Source organism: Peromyscus eremicus, chromosome X (assembly GCF_949786415.1).
Source record: "Peromyscus eremicus chromosome X, PerEre_H2_v1, whole genome shotgun sequence".
Lineage (NCBI taxonomy): Eukaryota > Metazoa > Chordata > Mammalia > Rodentia > Cricetidae > Peromyscus > Peromyscus eremicus.
Window position 1 is genome coordinate 98,001,103 of NC_081439.1, and position 22,020 is coordinate 98,023,122.

Sequence of the window (22,020 nt, forward strand, 5' to 3'; positions counted from 1 at the left end):
AGTGGAGCTTGCAATGTAGGTATTATTGGCCCCACTTCACAGATGATGAAATTGAAGTTTAAAACAAATAAGAACATTTCTCAAGACTGTACTCCTACCACACATAATAACCAGGACATAGAAAATGCTATGGAACATACTATTCACAGCTTCACCCAAACTCTGCAATCAAACTACTAGGAAGAAGAAATATTCTTTCACACCTGCATAAACAAGTCAATTTTTCTTTAAACCATTAATTTAAATTCTTAGCCTGCCTTGGAGAGCTCTAAATGGCTCACAGTAACTCCCTGGAAAGCATATAACTGGATTTTAGTGACAGAAATGTACGCATAATCACAGGGAAGTACTATTTTAAAAAATCTTATTGGGACTTCTACTATTAAGCTATGAGTGTATTTATTCACAGATAATGTTTTTAAAACTAATATTTTAAATCATAATCTCCAGTGGCTGTATGCCAGTTGTTCACACTTTATATCTATTGTGTTTTCTAGGTATGTTCTCTATTTTTCATTCTGTCAGAACACAGTGTTAATAATACTATTTATCTGATTATTCAGTTATTCTCTTACTTACTTAATAAATAATTCCTATTTTAAGCTAGGCATTAAATAAGTATTTATTGAGTGCCTTCTATGTTAAGCATATAAAATAGAGACTATACAACTTATAAAGTAAACTGTTTTCATAAATACCGGTTGCGGAGTATTGCAGAAACCAATTCTCCTCTGTGCAGATGATCCATCTCCTCTCACAGCTGAATAGACCTATTCAGGAAGAAAAGAAATCAAAATTCATTCTGAAAATCAGTATCAAGACTTTTCACAATAGTGCTGTTTTTAAAAGTTATGAAAGTCTTATGATATAAATCCACGTACCTAGTGTCCATAATACATCTTGTGAAAATTACAGAATTGAATCATTTTACAAAGTTCAATAGTCAGAATATATTGAAAACCCGATGGTGAATCATTAAAGAGTATTGATAATATTATTGATAATTTCATGTGAAGTCATTAGCTAACAAGTATCCATAGACAGTCAACACAAACTTAAATTCCTCTATATGTGTTGACTATCTATGGACACTTGATTCAGTAGGCTTGAGAAGTCTGTGGGAAGTTAGTTTAGACAAAAGAAATGAAAAGTATAGGGTTGGGGCAAGCATTTGCTATACAAAGACAGCACCAATTCCCATGTTAATGTGGGGACTAAGAGTCTGAGAAGCCCACAAAGTTTTTACAAAGGGTTGCACAAAATATGGGCCAGAAATTTACAACATCTTGAAATCTTAGGTATTAAACACTAGGTGAAGTTTGTTTTTCTTGAAATGAATGGAATTGGTTTCATGGTTGTCCTGTTTTAGTAAACGGAACTATACCAAAGTCTGTTTCTTTTAGGAAGCAAAATGTACATTTTACTTTCATGTTCCTTGTTAATAAAATCAAGCTATCACATTAGAAGTATAAGAATGTGGTACATGCAATTTTGTTTGTAAAAGTGTCTGCTATGAAGATTTACAGAAAAAATAATTAAGGAGTGGGAGATGGGTCCTTCATCTGTCCCTAGCTCTCTTCCAGTTTATTTTTTAAGAAACAGGAGAAACAAAAAATGTGCTCTGCTAGACATTTTTTATATAAATTTGAAAAAGGAAATAAATCAAAACTATATAGCATGTATGCTTATGTTCACATCATGTTTTCTGCTTATATGCACATTGTTGCAAGTAATCAAGGACCTTAAATGAAATTAAAAGTTTAAAGCATCTCAAAATCAGATGACTATGGATTTTCCCTTTCCTTAAAAAGTTTTAAATGATGAGATAATTTTGAGATGTTGTAAGGCTGTTGTTCAGGCTCTATGGTGTGTTTTTAAAGGAGATATGATAAAGCATTAAAATACCAAATGTACCTAGATTGCTACTAGGAATTCAGAAGAATGAGATGAGCAATAAAGCCCTGCTTTACTAATTAAATGAGGCATAAAATATAATGCCCTGAAGCTAAGCATTCAAACTTATTTAGAATCCTTACTGTCATTTGGATGTGTCCCACTCTGAAAGCTCTATGTTGGAAAACTTTACTCCTATGTGACAGTGCTGGGGGGTGTTTGGGTTTGTTAGACATTTGGATCATGGAGACAACAGCTTTATTAATGACCATTTTGTGTAGTAGGCTCCTTATAAAAGGATATGTCTCACTTGTTTGTTTTTTTTTAAATTGGCTGCATGAGAGGCCATGGCATGGTATGCACACAGAGATCAGAGGTCAACTTGTGGGAGTCAGTGCTCTCCTACCCTGTAGTATCCATGATTGAACTCAGGTCACACAACTTGGCAGCAAGCACCTTTATCTGCTGGGCTATCTCACCACCTTTTGGCCTGCTTTCATATGCACATACTCACTCTTTCTCTCTCTTTTCCTTTTCATCATCTCCCACAGGATTATAAAGCAAGAAGACCCTAGCACCTTGGTTTTGAACTTCTATTCTGCAGAACAGTAAGGAATATTTTTCTTTTCTTTATGAATTAACCCTCTCTGGGATTTTGTTATAACAGCTCAAAGTTTGTGATCTAGGAAACAATATGAGGACAAGCCATGAAAGGTAAAAGATGATGTCATACCACAAAAGAGGCAGACAGCTCCAGAATTACACCGAGTAAAAAGTACTAAGGACAGAACAAATCTGGAGCAGCACAGCAGGACAAGTGGATCCCCACACAACAAAGCAGAAAAGAGGTTTATTTGCTAAGCTAGACAAAGCTGGGTCGTGGTCCAACCAGAATGTACCAGCCCTTTCTTAAAAACAATTAACACATCCATTGTCAGTCAAGTAAGATATACTCAACATCAGTGGACAGCACAACTCATTTGGATGGCAGTCTTAGTGACTTTCCCCTATCGAGCTTGGTATGTATGCCAGGGTCGCCTAACACACCAAACAGATAGATTGCAATCAAGATATATGTAAGTTGTATCCATTTAGGTCCTTGCAACTGTGTGATTCAGCCCTTCTCTAACCAACACCCCTGCTTCATATTAACAACACCTCTAGCCCACAAAGATCTGTGTCTGGGGTTGCCATTAAAATTCAAGAGCAGACTCTTCCATTTCCTAAGGAGCAGGGCTTAGCTTGGAACTCCAGCCACTTACCATAAAGGCTTTCAATAAACAACACATGTTTTAAATCACATGATACATTCTTGCTTCTCACAGACCAAGTCTGGAGATATTAGAATTTCCATAAGAAGAATTAGTTTGTTTTCCTCATAGGAGAGAAGGGGAATTCATTTAAGTTGTAACTTATTTGTTTAAAATAGTTTTAACCACCTCCATGCTTCTACTGTATTCTCCCTAACTTGATTTTTTTAATTTGCTTTTTATAATTGAATGGGATTAGGAAGGAATAAACACATGCAATCAAATTCACATAGGATTTAACTAAAGTCAGGTTTAAAAAAAACATAGAATTAAATATGTATATATTTATATAAAATTTCTACATTTATACTATTAAATAGATGTATCAAACACACACATATACACATATATATATACACACACACATATATACTATATATCCTAAATCTACCTTCTATCCCATATATATATATGGGATAGAAGGTAGATTTAGGAATAAACAGACTAGATAAGAAACCACTTCCATAGTCAAAGCATGAAATAATAGCACACTGAAGGGCTCTGTGGATAGCCAGAGGGATCAAAGTTTTTTCTTTGTTTTTTTTTTTGTACCTAAAGAGGACAGAGAAGAGGGAAAAATAATGAGACAACAAAAACAGTACCAAATATTGATAGAATTATGTAATAGAAGCATATCTAAACAATTAAGTGGTGGGCAACATGAGATTGAAATTATTGTTCAAGAATCTGTTTTCCTTAAAAAGTCCAAATGACAATGAAACAGGAAAACAGGTTAATGATGGAATCAGAAAAATAGGCAGGAGAGAAAGGAAGGGAATTGAATCTAAAAGTTGAAGAAAAGTGATCCAATATTATTCAACAATTTTAAGTTCTGCTGAAAGTAAGAAACAGTTACTTGTTTTGACAATGATCAAATGAGGTGTGCTCTTTTCAACATATTATTCTCAGAATCAGTAGGGGAGAAGTCACATTACAGTGGTTGAAAAATGAAACATATATGAACAGATTCAAGAGAATTATGTAAGGACTGGTCCCACAAACGAATATAGGAAAAGGTGAGTGAGAAAAATTAAAGCCCACTCCACAAGACAGAACCCATGCCCGATACTGCTTGGGTAGCCAAGAACCTGCGACTAGATAGGCCAGGGAACTAGAGGAAAACCAAATACTACTATTCTGCTAAAGGATCAGCAATAAAATGACTCCTAATAGCATTCTGCTGTACTCATAGATCAGTGCCTCATTCAGTCTTCATCAGAAAAGCTTCCTTTTGCAGTAGATGGGAACTAACACAGAGACCCTCAACTGCCCAATGTACACAGAGTGAGTCTTTGGAACACTCAATCCTAAATGATATGTTCATAAATCTCTCCCCTCAAGGCTCTGGGAGCTATGCAGAAGAGGAGGTGGAAAGATTGTAAAAGCCAGATGGGATTGATGACTCCAAGGAAGCCATGTCTTCCACACACATATGAACTCACGGAGACTATGGCAGCATGCACAGGGCCTGCACAGGTTCCATCCAAACAAGGTTGCAGTGTTGAGAGGGGAAAGACAGCTCCCATCCCTAACCAAAAAAGCTATCTTTAATTGTCAACTGCTTGCAAAAGAAAAATTAGTTGTCTCCAATGGAGAAAGAGGGAAAATGTACCCTTCATTCGAAGGGTTGATGGTGTCTTTTTAGTTACAGTGCTTGTCTGGATAGATTTTTGTCATTTTTTTAAGTTTATTTTATTTTTTGAGATTATAATTTAATTACAATGTTTCTGCCTTCCCTTTCCTCCCTTCAAACTCTTCCATATACCCCTCTCTGCTCTCCTTCAAATTCATGGCAAAAATGTAGCCAGACAAGCACTGTAACTAAAAAGACACACTTCAGCTGGTAATGTTGGTATATGCCTGTAGATGTAACCAACCATCTTATTAAATAAGATACACAGAGCCGATTCAGAGAAGAAAGCCAAGAGGTCAGAGCTAAGAGCCTCACCCTTCCTGCTTCAGTGATCCTCTTCAGTCAAGAGAGCTCTCCGAAAGGGACCTACTTCCTGTGTGTATGTCTTTATATAGTCTAGCTGTTCTGCCTTCTCATTGGTTGTAAACCTAAACACGTGACTGCCTTGTCACTGCCTGTATGTACCGCCCTCCAGGTCCTTAAAGGTGTGCACCACCGCCACCACGCACTTGCTATGGCTCTAATAGCTCTGACCCCCAGGCAACTTTATTTATTAACATACAATTAAAATCACATTTCAGTACAAGTAAAATACCACCACATATGCCTATATTCCTGGCACCCCAAAAGCAAAAATCTTGAGTTTGAGGACAGTCTGAGCCACATTATGAGACCATGTCTCAACCTTCATCAACCCTTCGAATGAAGAAAAGAGAAAAAGCCACACTTCTCATTACCTGTGACAACCTAATGAATAAAAAGGGAAATTAATCACTACTCAGAGAACACACCTGACAAAGACCTAATTGCAGTTTGCCTTTAAAATATTCTACTTAGCTCACTAGAAATAAAACTGACAAGACTGTGCCTCATAGTTGAGATATCTTGTATAAGTCAAGCAATTTTGCCATAAGCATTTCAGTAACTCACAAATCTAATGTTTCAAGAACCTATCATATTGTTAGGTAGTATTTCAAATAGATTCTTATGACTTTACATTTAATTAAAAACCACCATATCACTCTATCCATGTCTGCACAAGAACCAATAGCTTTAAAAATAATGAGATTTGAGATATCCCAAATTAATTTCATATCACATAAGGTAAACCTTATTTAGGAATTAAATTGGTGTTATATGAAAGAAGTTTTAGAAGTTTCTATAATAGTCTAGCTTCATTTAAAATTGTGATAAGTCCTGTTATAAGAAAAGAATGCTGACAGAACTGGTAGGAAACACTCAGCACCACAAAATTGAAAAATTACAAAATTAAGCAAAATTGAATTTAACTGCATTCCTCTAACTCAAGTTAAATATAGTAGCATCACTGCAAATATGACATTATCTTGAAATCATGGGTCTGAAGTTTAATCATCAGAAATGTGTTCTTTGAGGTTTATTAAATGAAATAGTACATTTTCTCTCTTTTTTTCTTTTATTGAAATGGATTTTTGATACAATATATGCTGATTACAGTTTTCCCTCCCTCTACTCCTCTTACCTCCTCCTCACCTCCCTCCCACCCAGATCTACTCCCTTTCTGTCTCTTATTAGAAAACATCAGGTTTCTAAGGGATAATAATAAAATAAAATAAGATACAATAAGATTACTCAAAAACAAAACAAATATGACAAAACAACCAAATAAGGAAAAGAGCCAAAGAAAAAGCATAAGAAACACATATAAATGCAGAGATATATACATTTGTTCACACACATAGGAATCCCATAGAAACCCAATACCAGAAGCCATGTATACGCACAAAGTGTACATTTTAAAACGTTATAGAAAGGATGGGGATGTATTCCAGAGTTACATCACTGTCTACCATACACGAAGCACTGGGTTCTCTCTATAGTATCTCAAGAAAAGTTACAGAATTATCATTTAAGCTCATAGCTCCCTCCTACCTGCGGCATGGAAGACGTTATACCCCAAAGCACCTATATGCCAACTATTGCAGTAGGTAGTCACTTCTTTCTCATAGTAAATCTGCATTTGAACACCCAAGTGGTGCATTTCCATATATTCACACCCTTCTAAACTGTGTAACATTATAAACTAGGACAGTCACACTATCCTAAATGTTTCACCTGAATTCATAATGCATCACTGAAGTAAGTGATCAGCTTGCCTGGGTTCCCACTGACATCTGTTGAACCAAAACTGTAGGTCTGAAAAATCTATTGGTGACTGTAATCAAGTAGGACTGTCCATAACCATTTTCATCATGGAGTTGACCTGTTGTTTTTTTATAACATTCTTTTTTATGTAACACTAAACTTGGAAAGAGGTGCTTGGGCTATATAGTTCAAATCCTCTTTCCTTTCACCGTAAGTTTAGGGATGTTTCAATAATGTTGTCAGCTGACTGTCAACATCATTGACTTTCCTGGGTCCAGAAAAGTACAGTAACAACTGTTTCTAGATCCAACCTCCCACTTGAATGAACAGATTTCTATGATCCATCTGATTCTTGCTGTCTTTGGTGGAATGATGGAATGGAATTTCTCTTCTCAAGAAACTCAGCAGTCACTGAGGCAACATGTCCATGTTAGCACCATGTAGTCACTACCATCTTGCTGGCCATTACATGCCATAGACCTTTAGTCACAGTGCTTTTTTTAGTAGCATCACCCTTTCCTTCTCAACAAGGTCCTTCATAGTTTCTAATCTTGTCACTCATAATATATTTAGGACTTCCTTGGGTTTTCTGTTGTCTTATGACATCATTTGTCATTTCTGCAACTGACCATTTTTATTGATAATTATATTGCACTCCTATTAAGAAAATTCTCTATTATTTTCAAATGGTTGTTGAACTATTATTAAAAGGGCTAAATTTCCTTTAACAAACATCTATTTAGTGTCAAATGCCAGGCACGGCTGACTTGATGGCTTGCAATTCCACACTGATACTTTTGCTTGCCTACCATGTCTCACTTTGAATCCAACTTACTTCTGCTAATCACCAAACTCGAACCTCTTCCTGATTACTCTAATTAAGAAACTGAAAAACGAAAAAGAGTATACATATCCCCTAATCCCTTCCTCCCTCTTACTCTTGAAAGTTAGTAATTTGTTTCCACTGACTCCTGCTACACAGTCTTACAAAAAAAAAGTAAGAGGGACAAAATATAAATAACAACAGGAAAATTTCTCTTGCGCATCAGAAGCCCCTAGAGACATGTTAAATACAGATTGCTGCACACAGTTCCTCATTCATTTAGGATGGAATGAGTCCAGAGGTCCTGCATTTCTAACAAGTTCCCAAGGGCTACTGCTGCTGTACAATCATGGATGACAGTCTAAGACCTAATGATTTACAGCTAACACAATACTTCTTATGCACTGTGTAGACAGATTATCTGAAAATCTGGCAGAGTTAAAGAGGCTCACTGTAAAGAATGTTGATCCTATAAAAAAAAAAACTGCTTTTATTCCACTAATGTCATAAAAAATTACTCATAAGTATCAAAATTTGTAAAACACCTGAAGAAAGCCCCCAAATAGATGTTGGAAGGTATCTAGTTTTAAAGCTTTACTGAAGTACATAAAAGAATAAAGGACCTGAGAAAATGAATACTCACACAACATACCCAGGACAGACAGGCTCAAATTCACATACAAGTGGTTTTGTCTTCAGTATAATTTCAGTCAAATTATTTAGAATAATTGGGAGAATTCAATTAGATGTCCCCATAGCTTTTGGCATTTGAATGCTAAGTCCCCAGTTGGTGCAACTGTTTGTAGAAGATTAGGAGGTGTGGCCTCGTTGAAGGAAGTGTCACTAAAGGCAAGCTTTGAGAGCTCAGACATGCACACCATTTCTTGTTCACTTTCTCAGCTTTGGCTCTCAACATTCAATACACGGTCATGGACTCTAACCTTCTGGAACCATAAGCCCCAATCAACTCTTTCTTCTCTAAGTTGCCTTGGTCATGGTGTCTTATCTCAAAAATAGAAAAGTAACAAATACAGAGGGAATAGGTATTTTGAAGGTTGAATCTATAGATTGGGGGAAATGAACAGGTGAAAATCTTCCCAATTGCTATTAAAATGCACAAAAAAATAACATCTCTACCATGTAGGACTAGTGTGAGATCAGACAAATATCTTCATAAAATATAAAAAAAATTCAGATTATTTATTAGCTATATCATGAATGTGGCAGTTGAAATCAGTTAGGGATAAATCTGAATATTACACAAAAACAAAACATAAAACAGTTTATAAGGCTAGGGTAATCCTAGGGAATTATAAATAAGGGGATCATTAGTTGGAAGTCTACCTAGGACAAATAGTGAGTTCAAGACCTTCTCAACATGACTTTATTTCAACCCCATCCCAGGCTACTCTCCTTCAAAAAGAAAGAGTGGTTGGGAAAATGGCTACAGGCAGTTCATATCCTATCTGCACCACACATATGCATAGATTAAGAATCTGACTACTACTAAGGTCCACAGCAACTGTATTAGAGGCCAGAGTAGTTCTAGAGATCCCGGAGAATACATAACCCCCTTTAAGCCTGTCCAACACCACCAGACTTCACCCCCACCTCTGGGCCCCACATTCTAGCCTTCTACTTTGGAAGAAGTTTTCAGGTTTACCAGAGGCCATGCAGGATCTAGGAAATCCAGGTAAGACACTGCCCACCACCAGCTAACACTCCTTAAAACCCACCCAATAACCCTAGACTGTACCCCGTCCCCTGGGCTCCATACTAGGGCTCACAGCCCCAACAGCCTTATGGGAGTTCAGGTTGGTCCTAAGAAACCCAGGTAACACATTGCCCACCACCAACAAAACCCCTTTAAAGCCTGTCCAACAACCCCAGACTGCACACCCCTCCCCACCACCCAACACCCCATCCCTGGCTCCATATCCTGATCTACGACTTTAGGAGACTTTTAGAACCACAAAAGAGGTCATCTTCCAGAACATATTCAGTTCCAAATTTTGTCAGTGAATTCAAAAACTTAATACAGGAATCCTTTATAATTGCTTGTATACTAAATGTGGAAAAAAAAATCAAGGCTTTCTCTGCACAAAAGCCTGCTAGATAAATGGTGGCATCTTATTTCCTAAATTGACTTCACCACCTCAAAAAAGGTACAAGCTGTAATCTACAGATTTGTTCTTTTTAATAAAATATAAACAGAACACAAATACACTTACAGAACAATCTGAATTCAGAATCACAGGACTATGACTAGTGTGAAATAAAGGAGTACATTACTTCAGTCCCTAAATTTTAAGGGGTTGTCAAAAATTTCCATAGCAAAGATAAGTAAAAAAAAAAAAAATGGTGTAAAGTAAAAGAAAAAAGGAAACCAATTAACATTTTTTTTTTTTTTTGGTTTTTCGAGACAGGGTTTCTCTGTGTAGCTTTGCGCCTTTCCTGAGACTCACTTGGTAGCCCAGGCTGGCCTCGAACTCACAGAAATCCGCCTGCCTCTGCCTCCCGAGTGCTAGGATTAAAGGCGTGCGCCACCACCGCCCGGCCAATTAACATTCTTAACAATGAAAGACAAGGCTCTTTTCTCCCAAGATCAGGAACAAAGTGAATGATGTTGCCTCTATCCACATTATATATGTGGATATTCAATATATATGCCTCTATTCAATATATAATATATGAATTCCATTAATATAAACATGAAATACTTATGGTTTATATGATATATATATCATATTCAATTGTATATATGAATTTACATGCAGATAAATGGAACATAATTGAGAATTACAAAATTTAATTCTCTTTTTAAATGTTTAATTACTATGATTTTATGTGTATAGGTATTTTGACTGCATGTATGTCTACAAACTATGTACATGCCTGATACCCACAGAGGCCAAAAGAGGGTGCTGAATCCCCTGGATCTGGAGTTACAGACTGCTGTGAACTGCCTAAAGTGGGTTCAGGAATGGAACCTGGATCTTCTGGAAGAACAGTCAGTGACTCTTAACCACTAAGTCATCTCTCCAATGCCCCCAAACTTGATTCGTATACTTACAAAAAAAGAAGAAAAAGACACTAAATAAAACTGAATATGATCTGGTCTCAGACTTGGGATCCAGCTGACTATGCATCCCTAATGATGGGATTATAGGTGCAGTGTGCTATTCTTCATATGACTAAGTGTCGCGTCCGCCTCGACCAGCAAGGACGATGCGACGCCAGGCTCTTCTCCAAGCAGTTTATTCAGGAACCTTGAACAATCTTCTGACCCCGGGGAAAGCCATCTTCTTCTTCTCTCTCACTCATACTCACTCTCCCATTCACTCTCTCTCTTTCTCACTCACAGTCACTCCCACGGGAAAGTCAGCCCACGCCCTTTATAGCCACTGGGCAATCAACCCCGTGGTGCCACGTGGACAATGCCGCTAGGGTCAGACATATGCAAGCAAGCCAGATTAGGTCCAGGTGTGCAGAGGCAAGCCAGATCCTAGCCTTAGCCAAATAAGGAGCATCTGCCATCGGGAAGGCAGAAACCAGACGCTGCGCCATCTTTGAGGCACAGCCGTGCACGGCTCTCTACAGCTCCCCCTTTATTGTTTTAAGCAGCAGGCAAGAGCAGAGGTCTAATCTCTGCCAAAATACAACTTGGACATTGTACTGGTGTTAGCCCAGGTGTCATCCACCCAGGGAACACTTGACCTGTCCGATACCCTTTTTTGCAGAGGTGGGAATTAGGGCATCAACCCACATGCAATTAGACTTGCTCTTCTTGGGTTTTGCAATATAGCTAGACCCAAGTACAGTGCACTAGCCTCGCATCCTGCGCGATCAAGCTTTTAATGCGGCCAGCCAGGCCTGGGGAGGCTGTCCAGCTTCTATGGCTGTAAAGGCTTGGATAATCATGGCTGCATTGCGTTGCTGAGAAACCCTTGAACAATGCACCACAGGCACATCAGGGAGACAAGTACCAGTAGGCCTGCCAGGGCACCTAATCCCGCCCACTTCTTTAAAAAGGTGATAGAATTGATGTTATGGGCAAAGGGTATAGCCAGGCTTTTATAAGAGCCCAGAGTAGTCAGCTGCTCCCGCTGGCACGCTTGTCAGAATCAGGGCTATCAGGATCAGGCACATCAGCTTCCGGGGTGTCATCACGTCTCTCCGTCTGAGGGGCCCGTCGCACCAATCGTTCAGGTACCCAGATAGGGTCTAGCCGATCCTGTGGGAAAACACAAACAGAACCTCCCGCCCATGTCAGCACGGGATCGGGACCATGCCGGCTACCCATGAGAATATCTTTCCACTTCACCATGCCCTTCATAGGGCTGTATGGATTAAGACCTCTTATGGTGGTGGAGGATCTTCCTATCAATAAACCCACCGTGCCTGGCTTCAAAGGGCCTTTAAAATCAGACTCCACTAATTGTACTCCCATCTGCGGAGTCAGTAATTTTAAACCGCACCATTTTCGCTGTTAGCTCAGGTTTTTCTGTGTTGCACAGATCTCAGCTGCGGATGCCTTGTTGTACTGGTTCTGGCAGCCGCCATTCTTAGTTTCTTAGCGGCTTTTGGAGCTTTTGAAAACCGCTCAGACTGCCTGCTTTGCAATCTCCTAGGACACTAACTCTGTATCTCAGGCTCTTTCACCACATACATTAAGCTTAGATTCACAATCAACATTTACACCTTTTGAAACTATAGAACTACTTTAGCAAATATATTTCTTATTACTTCTTATATACTTCTTATCTTATTTCTTATTTAAACTTTCACTTACAACTAACATCTTTACTTCTTACAAGCTTATTACTACATGTCTTAAGACTACCTTAGATACTTCTTGCAAGCTTATATTCTTAAAGGAACTCTATCACATATAACTAACATCTACTTATCTATGCTTCTTAAGGAAACTGTAGAACTACATTAGCATATATTTCTTATTCACTTATATTCATCTTATATTCATTCTATCTTATTTCTTTCATCTTATATTCATTCTATCTTTTTACTTAAACTTGCATTTACAACTAGCATCTTTACTTCTTACAAGCGTGTTCTTTTATATTCTATTACATTTATATTACTTATACTTATTTACTTACAGCTCTATTTTCACACTTACATTCATAATAACTATTAAGCAAACTCTACAGGGCTACCATTAACATACATCTAACTTTGCAAACACTTAAAGATTTCTTAACACAGATTTAACAAGACAGAATTTTTACTTCTTACTCTTAATTATTATCACTATCTCTATTAGATTCTCTTAACTAGACAGGAAGTACGTACATCATTTCTAAAGTTTGGAGTTTATAGTCAGCTTTGTTATAAAGCACTGGGATTTAGTGAGTGTTGTTGTTATAGAATTGTGATAGTTGTTGCTAGGGGACTGTACCCTTCCCAGGATGACGCCACACTCCAAAGTTGCCAGTTCTCTCAGCCATTCCGAAACCGGCAGAGATGCACTGTCAGCGGTAGACGGTTTTTAACTAGAGGCTGTCCCTTCACCCAAATTCATAGTAGTTCCCCTAAGTGCTTCAATTCAGACAAACATTTCTATCACTGAAAAACTTCACTTCCCCTTGAGGGTGAAATTACCATATTTAGCTGCTGTAAAGCTCTTTGCCAAATACTGCACAGCTATAAGGTGATATAAAGTATTTTTCTAAAGGAGCGAGTAAAGCCACAAGTGGCACAGCTCCAAACTATATTTAGTATTTTCCTTCATTAGCTTTAACTCCTGATGTTATTAGCGGCTGTAATATTTAGCATTGATTTCTTATAAGGAACTTTCAGGTGAAGCTTTTTAAGACAAATTTTTCTTAAGTTTGTTTCCCATCTATAAAGCAGTCATTTCTTTTTGAATGCTTGTTTCTTATCCCCTTAATTAGATTTGCAAAGGAATCACTCATTGCAGGCTGTTTGTTCAAGAGGTAAATAATTTTTAATTTCACGTAAGTTTCTTCATGTCTAAGACAACGTTCAGTGTATAAACTGCTCTCTCTTGCTTTAAGGATTTTAAAGTGGCTTGTTTGCTCTTAAAGGTAGCTTTTGTCATCCAACTACCATAAAAACTTTGCACAGCTATTAGGGTAAATAAGGCATTTTACCAACCCACAAACCGCGAAGTGCCTAGTTCTGTATCCTTTCAATGTTTCATTGGAACTGACACTTAAACTCTTAGATGATTTTCCTCCTTATTCTTTTAAAAGCTGTATTTTAAGTTTACCATGAACGTATTTTCGAGCTGACAAAAGTGTTTCAGGGCAATGTCGCCATCTTTAGTGGAAAAACTACCTTTCCCAGAATGCATCTCCCTTATATCAGTCTATAATAATATCAGTCCCTTATATCAGTCATTTCCCATAGTTCTTTTCGGGTCTGAGAGTCAACTGGTTCTCTTTTACCAGACTTGCTTACAAATTCTTGCCCGGGAGGCTTGAACAAAGTTTTTTGCTTTTGCAACGGGAGATTTGAACAAGCATTTTACATTTTCAATTATGGGACATTGGGAGATTCCTATTCTCTCCTCAACTGGCTTTAGCAGGTGTCTCTCCTTTATTTGATACTGGCCCCAAATCAGAACTGCACCTGCCTCGTTAGTACGCATTGAGGTGGGCAATTTCTGATAGCAACTTTCCTCGGGGCTTGTGTTTGTCTTAGCCAGTCAGTGAAAAACAAGATCATGTACTACAGCTTTTCCATAGCTCTTCCGGAGAGATTTTCTCCCACTGATCTACCTCATTTTGCTTGTTCCTTCCTTCCCCAGATGCAGAGCTTCAGGTATCTGCAGCTCTATACCTCTGCTAGCTGCCTTTCGAAGTAGGGGCTTTTTTTTCTCCCCCCGAATCTGCCTCAAATTCTAGCAGCTTTTTCAGGTCATATTTTTCTGGGGAGGAATCGGTCCCTTCTGTTTCTTCAGAGTCTTTCTCCCAGATAGTTCCCAGTTTGGTCTCAGTTTATCCCCTCTACCCCAGAAACAGTTTCCGACACTACAGTGGCGGCTTTCCCTGCTCCTGAAGGTAGGGCTTTTTGTCCATTTGTTTTCTGGGTCTGTGTGGTTTGCGTACAGACTGAAAATCTAACAAGGGAGGTTTTTGCCATTTCTAAACTCCCATTAGGACAGGTGTTTTGCCTTATCAGACCTTCACCTGGCCCAGTCCCCCAGTGGGTTGCATTTGCTTGTCTGGGTGCTCAAGGACAGAGCTTATGCCAGAGGCAATCACCCCTCAGGGCTACACTCCCTCATCTCAGGGAGCCAGTTGAAACAAAGCTTTTCTCTAAGAGGTGTTTTCTGACAGAAAAGAAAGCTTTACTCCTGGATAGTTCTGTTCTGCCCTGGCTGGGCTCTTTCCCCAGACAGCGTTCTGACTCAGCAGCACAACTGCTTCAGACACAGTTCAGCTTTACTGTTTTCCCAGAAAGGTCCTTACTCTGATAGGAAAGCTTTTCTCAGATTTCTTTTTGCAGCTGTGGACCTATCAACCCGGGACTTGTAGGAAAGCAGACAACTGTGCTGTTCCCACTGGCTTTAGTTTTGTTTGTTCATTGGCAATCTTCCCCGGGGTCCTGCACCTTCCTGCCTCTGCTCTGTGCCCCAGGAAGTTTACCACTGCAGGAACCCTAGTATCCCCGAAATGCACTCCAACTCAGAGACGCTGGCCAGTGGCCTCTGGGTTTCCGATCAGAAGCGAGGATACAATGCTAACAGTTTGCATTGCTTCAGGGGATCTTTGCATTAGGACCATTAGGAGCACCTTTTCATTCTGAAACGCTCACTCAGAAACAAAACCCTTGATGCCTCAGCTCGGCTGTAACTGAAAAGCTTGGCTTTTTTGCTTTTCTCAGGTAAAGTTTCCCACCCTTTTGGGCTCTCTGTAGCTCTTTACCCACACTCTCCCAAGCGTTTCCCTCGGGGTACTCTGACCCACTGTCTTTTACTAGCTTGAAGAGACACAGCTTACAAGAGGTTTTTAGGAACTTGTCCCTGCCTCCTGCATTGCAGGGAGGATTTTTAAAGCTTGAAAGAGAACTTAGAGAGGTTTTGCCATCTTAAGAGGTTTGTTGTTTTCCCTTAGAGCTAATCACAGGTGGTCCCCATACTAATCTTCAGGTGATTCTAATTTTTGTCCTTCTGAGATAGTGAGTTCTGAAAGGCTTTAGTTTTTAAGTTTAAGAGAGCTTTTGAGAAAGATGAAGGCTTTTTAGAGAGATTTGTCCCCCAAAAATTTTCCAAGAAAAGCTTTATAGTTTAAGAGAAAGATTTTTTTTTTCCCCAAGAGAGAAAGACCAACTTTTCCCAAAACTTCGCAACTTTACACCCCCATTTTTGTCTCAGGGAGAAGTTACTTTCTCCTGCCGCTTGGACTTAGCATTTCAGCTGTCCTCAGGACAAAAGCTTTCATAGGAAACTTTTTCTTCCCCATAAGCTCAAAGAAGAGCTTTTTTACTACCCGTAAAGCCCAAAGAAAGATTTTTTTTTCTTTTCTTCATTTTGCATTCAGAGCCCCCAAAGTTAGAAAATTGAAGAGTTTTTCTGTCTAGTTGCCTTACTTATTTTTTCCTACACAATCTTACACTTCTAAGTTTTTCCTACACTATATTACTACCCTATGCCTTATTCTTAATATTCCCGTCTGCTTTTGTCTCAGCTCTACTTAATTTTCCTGTCCCCTTTGGTTGTGGCTCTACGTTTCCTTTTCCTGTCCGCTTTGGTCGCGGCTCTATGTTTCCTTTTTCTCCTGTCCGCTTTTGTCGCGGCTCTATGTTTCCCGCTTTTGTCCGGATCCCCACCTTACCTGGGGACTTACTAGTGCACTGCCCTGACTGCGAAGAGTTCTGAGCTTTAAAGGGTCCCCGTACGGGCCACCACCTGTCGCGTCCGCCTCGACCAGCAAGGATGACGCGACGCCAGGCTCTTCTCCAAGCAGTTTATTCAGGAACCTTGAACAATCTTCTGACCCCGGGGAAAGTCTTTTTCTTCTTCTCTCTCACTCATACTCACTCTCCCATTCACTCTCACTCTCTCTCTTTCTCACTCACAGTCACTCCCACGGGAAAGTCAGCCCACGCCCTTTATAGCCACTGGGCTAATCAACCCCATGGTGCCACGTGGACAATGCTGATAGGGTCAGACATATGCAAGCAAGCCAGATTAGGTCCAGGTGTGCAGAAGCAAGCCAGATCCTAGCCTTAGCCAAATAAGGAGCATCTGCCATCGGGAAGGCAGAAACCAGACACTGCGCCATCTTTGAGACACAGCCGTGCACGGCTCTCTACAACTAAGACCTTGATAAGTGGTAAAGTAGGAGCTGGTGGGGTAGCTTAGTGGTAGGTACAGTACTTGTCCAGCATGTGCTAGGTCCTGAGTTCAATCACCACAAAAATAAGAAAGTGATAATTGTAAAAGCATCCCATATTTGTGGACTGGAAGACTTAATGGTAGGATGGAAATACTCCCTGCAGTCTTAACATGATGCAGATCTGTAGTAGAATATTATTTTGAGGTGTGTTACTTTTGTTTATGTTGCATTTGTTTAACTCTGTGAAGCTGTGTTACTGTGCCTGTGTAAAACACCTGATGATTTAATAAAGAACAAGCCAGCAGCAAGGCAGGAGAAAGGACAGGTGGGGCTGGCAGGCAGAGAGTATAAACAAAAGGAGAAATCTGGGATGAGGGATATATGATCTAGGGGCAAGAGAAGGAGGAGGACTCCAGGGGCCAGCCACCCAGCTACACAGCAAGCCGTGGAGTAAGAGTAAGATTTACAGAAATAAGAGAACTGGAAAAGTCCAAAGGCAAAAGGTAGAGAGGATAAGTTAAGGAAAGCTGGCTAGAAACCAAGCCAAGCCAAGGCCAGGCATTCATAAGTAAGAATAAGCTTCTGTGTGTGGTTTATTTGGGATTTGGGTGGTGCCTCCCCCCAAAAAAAGACAAAAACAAACAACAACACAGATCAGAATCCCAAATGAATTCTTAGTAGAAATTGATTATAAAATTCATATAGAAATTCTCAAAACATACATATAACTATAAGGCAGCACAGCATTAACTGTACTGAATGAAAATTCTTAACCTTTAAAAGTTACTCTATACGCAGCTTCTCTATGTTTAAATACCTTGTGTAGTTTCTTTCTCTGATTAGAATTTGGCTGAAACATGTATTCACTTAACTTCATATTCAAGGGAACATGGCAATATATCTTAGAGCAGTGCTTCTCAATCTGTGGGTTGCAACCCTTTGAGACTGAGTGACCCTTTCACAGGGGTCTCCTAAGACCATTGGAAAACACAGATACTTACATTATGATTCACAATAGTAGCAAAATTACAGTTACAAAGTATCAATTTTATGGTTTGAGGTCACTACAACATGAGGAACTGTATTAAAGGTCACAGCATTAGGGAGGTTGAGAGCCACTGCCTTAGACTCTTAATGATGTGAGCTCTACTGTCACTTAGTAACTTTACAAAGAAATTACTTAAACGAATTTTCAGAAAGTTACTATGTAATAGGGAGAGTAATATTTCCAGGAGAACATATAGGAGGAGTACATGAGATCATGTACCTATATATATCTATATATACATAAATCAGGTGTTCAAAATATACTATATTTGTTTTATTTACATCATCCTCCTCCAACCACTTACATCATCATCCTCCAACCACTTAGATCATCTTCCTCCAACCACTTAGATCTAGGTATTTTAAGAACAGCTCTCAGAGCATTTCTTCCCCATCTCCCCATCACAATAGTGAACTCTATGTCCATTTACCTTGACATACATTTCAGCAAGGGCTTATATTTATTTAGTGATCAACCATTCATTTATCTTTTACACATATGTGTAGGTGTGTGGGGGTTCATGTGTGAGCAGGCACTTGTATGTGTACAAGTGCATGTGCACACACGCCTGTCAAGGCCAGAGGCCAACCTTGGTGTTGTTTCTAAGGAACCATCCACCTTGTTTTTGAGAAAGGATCTCTCACTGGTCCTGCGGCCACTTGTAAATAATCATGCAGAGGCTTAATATTAATTACAAATTGTTTGGCCTATTGCTCAGGCTTATTACTAACTAGCTCTTATAACTTAAATTAACCCATTTCTATTAATCTATGTACTGCCACATGGCTGTGGTGTTACCAGTCTGTTGGCATCTTGCTCCTTGGGTGGATGAATGGCATCTCCCTGATTCTGCTCTTCTCCCTGTCTCTCTGCTTGCATTTCCCACCTGGCCATTATCCTGCCTTGCCATAGGCCAAAGCAGCTTTATTTATTAACTAATGGGAGCAACACATATTCATAGCATACAGAAAGGCATCCTGTATCACCATGACAACTCTTATAAAGGAACACATTTAATTGGGGTTGCTTGTTTACAGTTTCAGAGGTTCAATACATTATCATCATGGCAGGACTTGGTGGCATGCAGGCAGACATAGTGCTGGAAAAGGAGCTGAGAGTCCTATATCTTGCAGGCAACAGGAAGTAGTCTCAGTGTCACATTGCAGGAAGCTTGAGCAAAAGAGACCTCAATGCCTACCCCCATAGTGACTCACTTCCTCCAACAAGGCCACACCTACTTCAATAAGGCCACACCTCCTAATAGTGCCACTCCTTTTAGGGGCCATTTTCTTTCAAACTACCATAGGTACTAACCTTTCCCCATCCCTCTCTCTCTGGTACTCAATCTGGCACTTGGAAACGCATTATTCTACTGCCTACTCCTATGAGAGCAAACATTTCAGCTTCTATATATGTGTCATTCTGTTGTCTGCCTTATTTCAGTTAACATAGTGCCCTGCAGGTTGATTCATGCCACAAATGTCAAGATTTCATTCCTTTGGGTAAATGAATAGTTCTACTGAATACAAGTACCACATTTTATTCAACAGGTGACAGATCTAATTCAATAACAAAAAGGAAAAACTGAGTAATAATTGGGAAGTAGATTGAAACACATTTCTCAAACAAATATAAAATCTATTAGTTTGTCATTGTTGACTGTTATGAAAAAAAAAATACTGACCCAAAGCACCTTTAGGAAGGGTTTATTTTGGCTCATCACTTGGAAGGAATATCACCGTGGTGGGAAAGCATGGCAATAGGAACATGAGACTGCTACTCAAACTGTTTTCCCAGTCAGGAAGCAGAGCGCGGTTATCTGTATTCAGATGACTTTCTCCTTTTTCTTCAGTCTGGGACCTAAGTCTACAAAATGGTGCCACACACTAGTAAGCGGCTCTATTTGCTCAACTAATCTAATCTAAATAATCTCTCACAGGCATGCCCAAGGGCTTGTCTCCTAAGTAATTCTAGATCTTACTTAGCAAGTTGACATGTTGACCACTATATGAAGAATACAGATTGCTGACCAGTATATTAAGAAATACTCAAATTCACCAATTAGCAGGGAAATACAAATTAAAACCACAGTGAGTTATCACTTCCCAGCAGTAGGATAACAAGTATCAGAAGAAGAAAAAGAAGTTGCAAGCTAACAAGTGTCAAGAAGGATGTGCAGAAAAGAGAACCCATTTCCTGGGAATGTAAATTACAACAGTCCTTATGGAAAGCCAGATGGGTATTCCTTACACCTAGGTATGTATCTGAGAGAAAGCAAATCAGTATTCTAAAGAGGAGGCACCTGCATTCACATGTTTATTGTAGCACCACTCACAAAAAAGGAACTTACTGTACAAGAGCAGGTGGAAGCATTGAGTACTTCACATCTTCGACTGCAGTGGGGCTCAAAAGCTAGATCCGTAATCACATCTATCATTTCCTTCACACTATAATCAAATCATTGTATTTTTCATTATACTTATACAAGCAGCTTATAATGTCTATGAATTTTATTTCTGGTTAATTAAAATGCCTAAAAGAAAGAAGCTGAGGCCTAACAGATTAAAAGCCATATATGGTGACTTACAGAGTCCTGAAACAGGAGGCTACAGAGAGAGAACACGAATCTGGTCAAGTAGAAAAGGGAAATGTTTTTCATTAGTGGTCCTCTGACTAAACAGCAAGAGGAAACCTGAGCCCAGAAATTAGAAGTCAAGAAATTAAAGAATAATGGAGAAGTGGTTTATTTTTTTTTTATTTTGGGGAGTTTTTTTGTTTTTTGTTTTTTTTTTTTTTTGAGACAGGGTTTCTCTGTGTAGCTTTGCGTCTTTCCTCGAACTTGCTCTGTAGACCAGGCTGGCCTTGAACCCACAGAGACCCACCTGCCTCTGCCTCCCGAGTGCTGGGATTAAAGGCGTGTGCCACCACCACCCGGCGAGAAGTGGTTTATAAGAAAACCAACAATCAACTGTGAATATGTAAAGTTGATTCGCGCAATGATTCTATGTCTAAGTGCAAGCAGCTACAGCTTCATATTTGAATAAGGGGTCTAAGATAGGAGATGAGAAGAAAGCCTAATTTGAATTTCAATTCCCAAAGTTTGTTAACAAGCCAGTTTTAACTTAGTAGTTCAATTTGTTACATAAAGTCTATGAACCACATAACATTGCTCAAAAAGTCAGTGAGGGGCTGGAGAGATGGCCCACCAGTTACAGCACATATTGCCCTTGCAGAGGACCCACATCTGGTTCTCAGCACCCTGTCTGGGTAGCTTACAACCACCTGTAACTCCAGCTCCAGATGATCCAACACTTTCCTCTGGCCTCTATGGCACCTGCACTCATATACACATACCCACATGCATATATACATAATTAAAATAAAATAAATCTTGTAAATATGTCAGAGAGAAAGGCCACAATACTAAAGACTTCAGTCTTGAAGAAACTCTATCAGTAATAAGCCTCCATCTCTGCTCAGGAGTGCCAATGAGAAAAACATGAGAGCCACTGAAAAGAAATACAGGATAGCTCAACCCTTTGACTCTAAGTGGGAAGTCACTGCCCCTAAGTATCTTGGCCAGGGACTTAGGGTTGCTTTCAACTGGGTACTTTTTGAAAAGAAACACTGAGAGCTATTTGGCCAAAACTCTGGTATTTGATGCTTACATGTCATACTATAATTAGTTTATCCTTTGGAAATACAGCCTGTGAAGATACAGCAAATATGATTTTGGTTTCTCCTTTCTGACCTTGAAAGGACTGCAACCTGAGCTCTGGATTATCACACTTACCTACCATTCCCAGTCCTTATAGTTTAGAATTAGCAATTCTTGATAAGACATTAGTAAACTTTAATTAAAC

General features: G+C 39.2%; 1 protein-coding gene across 2 annotated transcripts in view; it reads right to left on the reverse strand.

Annotated features, from left to right (window-relative positions):
• Positions 1-22,020, reverse strand: part of Klhl13 (kelch like family member 13) — a 166,966-nt gene that overhangs the window by 92,694 nt on the left and 52,252 nt on the right. For both annotated transcript variants that reach the window (XM_059250980.1, XM_059250978.1), the window contains exon 2: positions 699-770. In XM_059250980.1, coding sequence (XP_059106963.1) covers positions 699-748 — 50 coding nt within the window. In that variant the 5' untranslated portion in view covers positions 749-770. The remainder of the gene's footprint in view (positions 1-698; positions 771-22,020) is intronic.